Below are 9,653 nucleotides of genomic sequence, written 5' to 3' on the forward strand. Positions count from 1 at the left end.
ATTTTTCTTGTTTATCTCGTTCTGCCAAAATCAGGACTGTCGTGTTGATTAAGCTCCCCTTTTCTGCTTGAAAAACAGTTCTGTAGCACAGCGGTGGAGTCTGGGGTGGGGAACTGAGCCAAGATCCATGCATCACTGACATTTCTTGCACTAAACAGAATAGCAGGGGGTTTGTGTCATGGCTGATGGCACAAAGACCCAAAAGCCACTGCAACTCATGCTCAGCAACATGGGCTGCGGTGAGCAAAACTCTGGGCTCTGGAAAGAACAGTCTTTCTCTTGCGGTTAACATTTTCAGTAGCTTGGAAAACAAACGCTGAAGGGCAGGCGAAGAAATAAGCTCACCTTGTGACTGATGTCTGGAGGACAGTGAGATTTTGCAAAGAATATTTATTCTGCTGTAAGGATCCGGAGTGTGCCGAGGGCGACAGGTTTTGAACCTGCTGCATCGAAAGGAAGGGAAGGATTTGGGGCCAAAAGAGGGAACGTTTCGGGCTTTTTCAGGACGGGTGGGCAGTCGCGGAATCAGCCATCCAATTTGCGCTGTTGTAGGTCACTTGCTGCCATCGACATGAGAGCTTTAGCCATTTGAAATGCGGGGGGCGGGGGTGCTTGTTTGGTTGGCTGCGTTCAGGACTGTTTCGGGTTTATCACTCCGTCACTGAATTTATTCACAACCAGGCTATAGAACGGGGTAAATCTGTCTTTGGCCCGTCAGCAGCTTTTAGGATGCCCGTCTCTTGTAGGGCTTGTGTGGACTGTTTTTATTTCATAGCTTGCCAGGAAATATTAACACCTGATCTCCAGCCTGCGAAATTCTTGCTACTTCGTTTTGCAAACCTGGCAGGGAACTGACGGGGCATCTTCCCCACCCCATCTCATGGACTCTCCATATGGAACGCTGGAAGCATAGAGGACGGTTTCAAGACAGCATCTTGGATTTGGACAGACCCCAAGTGGGATGCTCTTATCTCTTGAAGTGGTCCAGAGGGCCAGTTCTTCCTGGAAAGGAACAGCTGCCGTCCTAAACAGGAAGGGATATGCTCCTGTGGAACGTGGCCGACTGCTGACGCTTTCTCCCCGCAAAAGCAGCTGAAACGGTTCTGTGGGTCGGACACGCTCACCTTGCCGCCCCCAGATCCTCCAAGGAAGAAGGGAGCCTTCCTCGCATCCGGCCCGTGCCGCCCCACTGTCCGGCAGCAGGCCAAGGAACTGGCGGGAAAGGGACGGATTGGCATGCATGCGTCGCCAGACCGCTCGTCCCCACAGCGCCCTCCTTTCTGCTCTCGTGCCATCTCGGAGCTACTTCGCCACAGCAATAACGCCACAGTAGCGGCCCATGAGACGCGGGAGGAGATGCACGGAGTGGGGGGCCGGTGTGGGGGCAGCGGGTCGCTTGGTGCCGGCTGGACTTTCTCTCCACCTTCGCCGGCTGGATAGAGGAGGATCCAGCCATGGGCCAAGCCCTTGTCCAGGAAGGGACGCGCCTCTGGGCAGCTCAGCGGCCACAGTCCCCTTGCTCTGTCCCTTCGCGGCGGGGCTCAGTTGAGGGCCCCTTTAATCCACCTGAGATGGTACCGGGTGCCAGCTGCACGCATATCCAACTAGGACTGCTTCTTCATTGCCTTACCATGGACGGTTTTACCACTCTGGCCCAATATCCATGAACGGCTATCGCAGCCTGCCAAACTGAACCGAGTCCTGCCGAGGGAGTCCAAGGACATGCTTGCACGCAGCAGGAGTGCTCAAGGGTCCGCGAGGGGCTGCTCTCCATCCCCCCAGCCCTGCAGCACTCATGGCAAGAGTCAACCACAGATCCCCTGCTCCCTTGAGTATTTATAGAAGCACTTGTCTGTCCAATGTCTTACTCTCCTGAGCAATTACTGTACAAAAAGAGGAATATTTTTTTTCCTGGGACGGGAGGAGGAAACAAAAAGGGAATATTGTTGTATCTATTTATTAATTTGCCGCATTTTAATTTATTTGACGCAAAACAAGAAAATGAAAAGGGGTAACTCGATTTCTTTTTAAGTTATTTTTGTCATATTTTTGTAAAACTGGCAGAAATGCAATAAAAATATATTTCAACAATTGGGTAACAACATGAGGGGCTGGGGGACCCATCCTCAAAATCCAAACGCTGAAAGTCAAGCATGGCGTAGGAGACAGAACAAATCCCAAAATACACACGTGATCCTGCTCTTTCTGGCCGTACCGGTACAGCTTGCATTCCAAGTGCTGGAGGGCTGCATTCACACATTCTAGTTCTCTAGTAAAAGAAGAGTTTAGGTGACCCGGCTGCAGGAATTAACATGGGTGTAGAGAACTGCGAGGACTTGCTTGAGGTAGCCGGGAGGGGCTGTTAAATTGGCTTGGGGCCAGCCCCAGGGGTTGGGATTAGCCAGTGGGGTGGATCCGACGTTATGGCGCCAACCGCAAGGCACAAATTATTCCCTTTCTTGGTTGGCAAGAGGGTCCTGCTGGCATTTATTCCAGTTATAATCTGCCTTGTTTTCCTCTTGGAGGGAGCCCACATGGCCCTCTTCTGCATCTAATGCCCTGCAAGGTAGGCGAGGCTGAGGGGCAGCCAGCAGGTGCCCAGGCCTGGTGGGGATCGGATGCCGGAGTCCCAGCCCAGCCCTCAAACTGCCCCACCACACTGACTCCGTGCAGGAGGGGACCCGCACCCCCAGGCAGGACAGCCATCCTGCTCATTGGCCCAGAGCCCCCGAGCTGTCCTGTGCTGCTGAGCCCCTTGGACATGTGCTCCGGAAGGCTCCGGGCGCTTGCCCACCGTTTGGACGCGGACACGGTGGTGGGTGCTGCCGGAGAGAACTTCCCCTTGCAACACGCCGGCCTTCAGTCTACTTTTGAGAGAAATAACACTCAGGAGGGCCATGGAGTTGGGGGGCTGGAGACACAACCTATAAGGGACCTCAGTACCCCTGGAAAGGCCTGGCTCTTAAAGGCCGGCAGCACTGGGGCTTGGCAAGACCCCCTCCTCGGCCCGGTCCCTCTCCTCCATCTGGGCTTTACTGGTTATGGTAGCACCTGGTCACCTTCCAGGGCAGGCACATGGATTACTGAGGTCGGCCAGGGAGATGTGCATCTCAGTGGTGCCCCCCATTCTGGACTGGGAGAGCGTGCAGGAATGCGGATGATGGATTCCACACCCTGCCAGGGACTTGGCTGGCCCGTTCTTGTGCAGACCGAGTCCCTTTCTTCATGTCCCACCAGTACCCCAAGAAAGCTGTTGACGGTTGGTGTCCAGGCGTGTCAATCACTGGCCTCGTGTGCTGAGCCTGGTGGAGAGCGACTGGACCCACCAAACGCTCTGGCTGCGTTTAAGTTCCCTTGCAAGTTTAAGGGGTTAACGAAATCATGGAGCTCCGCACGGTGCCCCCCGCTGCACGCCCCCACCAAAAAAAGCCCCGGACAGACTTTAGGACTCGGTAGAGATGGTGAGAAATATTCTTATTTATTCTATTCAAGAAGTTGCACAGAAGTGCTCTGTTCAAAGAGGGGAGCGAGCGAGCGAACAAGACAGACGCAGAGAGTGAGCTGAGATGTGGTTTTACCTCAATCTATGGCCGATGCCCTAGTGGGCTCCCCAGGAAGGACACAAGGGTAGAGGGAGAAAGGCTGAAGTGTGAACGGTGGAAATAAACCCTCCTTGGAAGCGCAGACCACACCTCTGACCAGACCATCAACTCAAGGGGAACCATCACAGATATTTCCTTTCTTTTCAGAAATGGTGCATTAGGGGTACATCTGTGGGAAGCAAATGCCCCCCCACCCACAGTTCCTCAAATTACTTCTTTATTAAGTGTGTAGAAAGATACAACTAGCGAACTCAGTCCTAATCACACGCCAGTAATGCAACGGATGGCATGGGCCTTTCTATCATGGAGAGAGAGAAGTGGGTGGGAAGGGGGGCCACTATTAACATGAGCTGGCCTCCCCCACAGGAAAACAGTTCATGTTAGTAGGAGGTGGGGAAGGTGCAGCCACAAACATGTTTTTTTATTTTCTTTTTTTTAAAAAAAGGCATTGATCACAGTTTAAACATCATTTTTCCTGACTTGCTCCAGCACAGAAGCAAGTGAGTGAACATAAATACTTCCAAAGAAAAATGGAAGAGGAGACCCTCCCCCCCGCGCCTCCCCACTATCACACACAAACAAAATAAATAGATTGGCTCCTACGAAGTCAAAAGTGGTTTGGGCTGCACAGTGGAAAAGAGCAGGGGAGAAAAAGAAAGGAAACTCCAGTGGCTGGTAGTGGGCATTTCTGTGTGTGAATACACGCTGAAAGACCGCCCCCCCCCAAAAAAAAACCCACTCTGGAAGCGCCTGTAAATATTAACACAGAAAACAAGTGAGAGTTTTAAGTGTCCTCATTCATATCTTGGCTGTCTGTCCGGGCGATTTTGCGGGGTGGGGCAGAGTTTTCGCCTTCGAGATCCACTTGTTCCGGGTCTCTCTTCTTTGCAGCATTCTAATGGCAGGGAGAGGAAGATCCATAATTTATTGCCAAGTATCTATGCACCATTTGCATCTACAGATTTCAAAGCAGTGCCTGCAAATCATTAAAAAAAACGCTTGAAATGCGTCAAATTCTGAAAGAAACCAGAGGAGGCCGGGAGCCTTTTGGGGGCGCACACATTAAAATTTTAGGCCCAACACTGGAGACCCCAAATCTGATGGCTTCATGAGGCAGGGGAATGCCATGAGAAACGGGCAAAATGCGGCAGCTCAGCCACGCCTCCCGGCCCACACAAGACAACAAGCGAACTGGGCAAGCTCAGCTTTCCACACACACCCACACACACACACTCTTAGCCAGGCACCTACCTTTTTGTCCCACTGCTGATGTAGGTAACGCAAAAGTATGTTTGTCTTTTCCGTTACAATGACTGTGGAGGGCGAGAAAGAAGAGACATCTCAGGGGAACAGCTGAGCAAAAATTAATTGAACGCACACGGAGATGAAGCAGGAGTGTTCCGGACCTCCCGTGAGCTACTGCGAGCCATAAAACTTGCCCCCACCTTGGGAAGCTGCTCAGTGGCTACACAAGTTGCCCTCTGCCTGCCAGACCGTCTTTACCGCCTAGATAACGGGGGTAAAAAAGGAACGGTGGGAAATACCTCCTCTGCTCCCTTCCGCTCCGGCTGCTTCTATATGGCTGCAGCAGACCGGTTCCGCCTCGGCCAGCAGACAGAGAACAAATTTCGGCCGCAAGCGAGCCAGATCTGTTTTGGGAAGGCCTCCGATGGATTTGCTTTTCTGATTCTGTGAAACCCAGAGGACCAAACCGGGTTCTGCGGAGGGCTGGCTGAGGGCCAGCTTGACCCCAGCTTGGCTTGCCTGCGCATCTACCGCAGCACCGGCAGATGCAAAAAGACAGCCCAGCTGCCGCATCGCGAGAGTTTGCGGTTGTCCCTATGAGTGGAGTTCTGTCCCGGCTTTTGTTCTCTCCAGACAAAGCTGAGGCAACTCACGCAGCCCTCCTTCACCCCGTTTTTATCCTCACAACCACCCGTGGGACAGGCTGGGCTGAGAACTGGGAATGGGCCCAAAGTCTCCTGACAAACTCCAGAGACAAAGGGCAGCTTGGACCCCGTCCCTGAACTCCCTCCCTGGGACTCTCCAGAAGCACTCCAGCACGGTTGTGCTTCAGGCTGCCTGGCTGTCAGCTCCCGGAGACAGTGGACAGGGCGGAGGGATATTTGGGCTTGACTGAGGGATGCCCGGGGCAGCAGGGAAGGCTTTTTCGGCAAAGCAGATTGGGTCAGACCAAAATCATCGTGCATGGACTTTCCTTTGTCACGTTTTCCATCCAGTGAACCCAGAGGGGCTCAAACGGCCCTCCCTGCTCCCAACAGCCCTATAAGGCGGGCCAGGCGGAGAGGCAGTGACCTGGCCAAAGTGTTCCAGTCAGCTGCAGGACCGAGCAGGATAAGCCCCGCACCAAGGCCTTCCTCAATGTGGAGCACACTCCACAGGCGCACAATCACCCACGGAAGGGTAAATGCACTACTCCTACACGTCCCAGGAAGGCGTCCAGAGCAGGATGGGAGCAAAAGAATCTGTGCCGAGCTCTCCAGGGCAGGCCCTCCTTGAACAGCTCGTGGGCCTCCATGCCACAAGGGGGGAGACAGCCCTCCCCACGGCGGTGCTCTCCCCATGAGACGCAGCGATTCTCGCCTCTTTAGCACCGGGTCAAAGCCTCTTTGTTTGCCCAGGCATCTGTACAAACAAACCACTCTTGCCCAGTGCTAAAAATGAAACAGCGGTAAAGCAAACGTAACTAAATTTCCAACTGCCCAGCAAACTAAAGCTTGCTTTAGGCAGGTTTTTTAAAGGAGAACTTTGGGCACTTCACAACCATCAAAGCCATAAAATGTGATAAAATATACAGTTTAAAACTTGGAACTGGCAGCGGAATAAAATAAAAGCCAAAATCAAACTTGGCACTTGTGCCGTGAGCTAGGGATGCCATCCCCAGCAAGACAGACTCTCCCACACTTCTTGTAAGTGCCTTTATTCTACAAAGACGTCTCTGAGCATACACAGAGTGAGATGCTGAACCCTCTTTGCCTCTCTTCTTGCATAAATCTTGCTTATGAACCCTTTGGGGCCTGCCTCTGGGGGGAGGGTGCTGTGGAACTGGGGCACCCCGATGTTCTGCATTCTGAGCCCCTAACTGGCCAGCCTGAGGCTCTGAGAACAGGCCTTTCGGTCCACCTCCTCAGGAGGCTGGAGTCCTCCATCCGAGACACCGCCCATCCCCAAATCTCTCCCTCTAGATGTTGTTATGTTCTTCTTCTTCATTCCTACAGACGGGAGGGCTGGGCCCCATGGCTGTCCTTGAACTAATCTTGTCTTGAGCAGACACAGATGGGTACCGAGAAACCGGGCCGCAGGTGGAGGCTCCTCCATGGAAACAACATTCCGTTATCAGAGTCTGAGTGCTCAGTTTTGTCTGGGTCAGCCAACTCCCCATCATCCTTAGAGGCTCAGCTATCAATCCCACCAAAACAGTCAGTTTCTTGTGCACGCCTGGGCATCTTGCCAGGACGTGTGCGCACAACATGTAAGATTTAAATGAGGACCTTATCTGCCTAGGAGAAAGAAGTGGTCATCAGCAGATGCCAGAAAGATCCATGCCAGCTGACCCTCTCCCAGAAATGTGGCCCTTGGCTTAAACAGACCTATTAATCAAACTGACATGAAGTGTCCGGTTTAAGCTTTTCCCTGAATTGTGATGTTTCATCTCCCTTTCTTCCTGAGTTAAGGAGTTTCTAATTGCAGTTTTCTACACTGCCCTGGCAACATAAGAGGGAAAGTAACATAATAATATTTTAAGACATTTCTCCAGCTGGGAACCATTTGCACATACTCTTGAAACGGGTTTAGGAGAAAGAGAAGTTATTTTCCGCTGATGACATGTGAATGCAAACCTAACATCATTCAGCATGGCTCAATTTATGGCTTAACCATTTTTGGAGTGTGCACACTTGCTTTTGGGATTTAAGACAGCTATAACCTCATTGTAGTAAAGTAGAACAGACTTACTTTGCTCCGAGGGGTATTCCCGCGTGGGGAGATAAACTGACGGTCTCCTGTTCTGTATGTAATAGAAAAAAAAGTGAAATTTGTGGCAAAAGTTTGATTAAAAAGGAGATTTCCAGTTTGACCATTATTGGGTATCTATCTGTAAGCTGCTCTGTTCTTGCTTTTCTTTATTAGCTATGCTAAGGAAGGCCTTGGCAATTATAGGTAGCTTATGAATACATGTACACAAACAAATAAATATAAAGAAAGCTGCTGGAATGAGGCTGGCCAACTTCATGGTACCTTACAGAACTGAGCAGGCCAAAAGAGATGGGGTCTCTACGTGCAGAAAGTCTCCATTTTAAGTGGAATCCATCTTAAAACAAATCGCATGCCATTCTCAGGAATGAATAGGAAGGATGCAGGTTTGTGATGAAGCTTGGTTTATTTGTCAACAAATATCACAGCACTTTTCTACTCAAATATGCTCCCCTGGTTCACGGGGAGAAGGGAAATGCCAGATAAGCTGATATCTAAGATTGTGGAGACTTAGCAAGTGGCATTTTCCTTCTGCTGCCACTAGTCCCAGCCTTCCAATCCTTCCAGCAGTGTTTGTTGTTCCCAATGATCTTGCCAAAGTAGGTTTGGAGTGTGTGTGGTTTCTCAGAAACTAGCTCCAGAGCATGGACAGAGTATGAATTAAATGCTTAAAAGTTGTGTTGGACTGCTGCCTGGAAATGACAGATGTCACTGCCCGGTGAATCCAGAAGGCACCAGACAGAGGACAACTTCCTTGGAACATGACATACAGCCCACTATTTTTAATTAATAAAAAATAAATCTTAGAATAGCATAGAAGTAGAGTTGGAAGGGGCTTATAAGGCTATTGAATCCAACTCCCGCTCTGGTCGCATGACCTGAAGCAAACTCTTTTTTGCTTTTCAAATAGGCCTAGCCAGCACAACCATTGGCAGGGGCTGATGGAATTTGCAGTCCATCTTTTGGAGAGCCATTGTTTCCTCAGCCCTGTGACATAATATTGAGACAATTTCTCCAATATTTCCCTTCCCAAAGCAATAACACTATGTATGATAATGCTGTATTCTGCTGTTTGGACATTTTGAGCAAACTGTGCTATACAAATGGTTTGGCTGGCAGATTCCCCATCCCCCCATTTACAGTTTGAACCTGCCACCCAAACTTGTGTGCAAAGCAGGAAAACTTTAACACAACTCTTTGAAAACAAGCAAGATTGGTGTGGGACATGCCACATTAATCTGCCATGCAGGTCTCATTTGTGGATTTTAGCAATGCAATGTCTGACAGGTGGGTCAAACACACACCCTAGAATGAGAGGTGCAGGAATATGGCATCCCAGGAAAAAATTACAGAAAACCAGCTAGGAGGAGGCTAAATGCAGGCCTTTCAAAGACCAGGGCTCTACCGACTGGCAATGCAGGGGAAAGACAGACACTCACCGAAGCCTTACATACAGAGTCTGCATGGAATCGGCTGAAATTGCTTTTGTTGTAAACCGGCAACCCTTTCAGAAAGTCTGCCTAGGTTTAAAAAGGAAAATAAAGATTCCATGAAGATGCCAGGCAGGAGTGCGAGAAACCCCTTCCTTTGGCAAGCCCTGGCGCCTCCAAAGGAACCAGGCAGGGCATCTTGCCCGTCCTCCTCTTCCCCTTCAGCCTCAGGGAGCCCCCGCGGGGCCACATCACACCCCCGAGTGCTGCGCGTCTTCCTCCCCACGCCCAGAACCGACCTTCATCTTCTTAACAGGTCCCCCGCCCCCCAAAGTCTTCTCCCTGCGAGCCCCCACCATGCGGGACCAGCCCCAGCGAGACCCCGTCCCGCCCACCTGCCCCCCGCCAGGCTACGCGGGGCGCCCTCGGCTGCCCCACCCAGGGCGCCCCGGCGCCGCCAGCCCCCCCAGCTTCGCGTGGGAGCCCCAGCGGGAGCCCGGCCGTTCCGTTCAGGGGCGCCCCAGGCCCCCCGTCGGGAGCCCCTTCCGCAGGGGCCCCGGCTCCCCGCCGAGGGCCCCGCCGGGGCCCGCGCCCTCGGGAGGCGCCCACCGGGCCTCCCCGCCGCCCG

The 9,653-nt window shown here is 51.9% G+C and overlaps 1 protein-coding gene across 1 annotated transcript; it reads right to left on the bottom strand.

Annotated features, from left to right (window-relative positions):
* Positions 1-3,459: 3,459 nt before the first annotated feature.
* Positions 3,460-9,384, bottom strand: DDA1 (DET1 and DDB1 associated 1). Its single transcript, XM_044455915.1, has 5 exons — positions 9,325-9,384; positions 9,035-9,115; positions 7,578-7,629; positions 4,854-4,915; positions 3,460-4,497 (listed from the first exon to the last, which is right to left on the bottom strand). The coding sequence occupies exons 1-5, from the start codon at positions 9,382-9,384 to the stop codon at positions 4,387-4,389; spliced, it is 366 nt and encodes a 121-aa protein (XP_044311850.1). The 3' UTR covers positions 3,460-4,386.
* Positions 9,385-9,653: the final 269 nt, after the last annotated feature.

Source organism: Varanus komodoensis, unplaced genomic scaffold (genome assembly GCF_004798865.1).
Source record: "Varanus komodoensis strain SLA01 unplaced genomic scaffold, ASM479886v1 scaffold80, whole genome shotgun sequence".
NCBI classification, from domain to species: domain Eukaryota; kingdom Metazoa; phylum Chordata; class Lepidosauria; order Squamata; family Varanidae; genus Varanus; species Varanus komodoensis.

Coding starts and splice junctions, on each gene's coding strand:
- DDA1 (XM_044455915.1), bottom strand. CDS start 9,384: ATGGTGGGGGCTCGCAGGGAGAAGACTTTGGGGGGCGGGGGACCTGTT. Junction 7,630..9,034: donor ACTCTGTATGTAAGGCTTCG/GTGAGTGTCTGT, acceptor TATTACATACAG/AACAGGAGACCGTCAGTTTA. Junction 4,498..4,853: donor ATCAGCAGTGGGACAAAAAG/GTAGGTGCCTGG, acceptor CCCTGCCATTAG/AATGCTGCAAAGAAGAGAGA.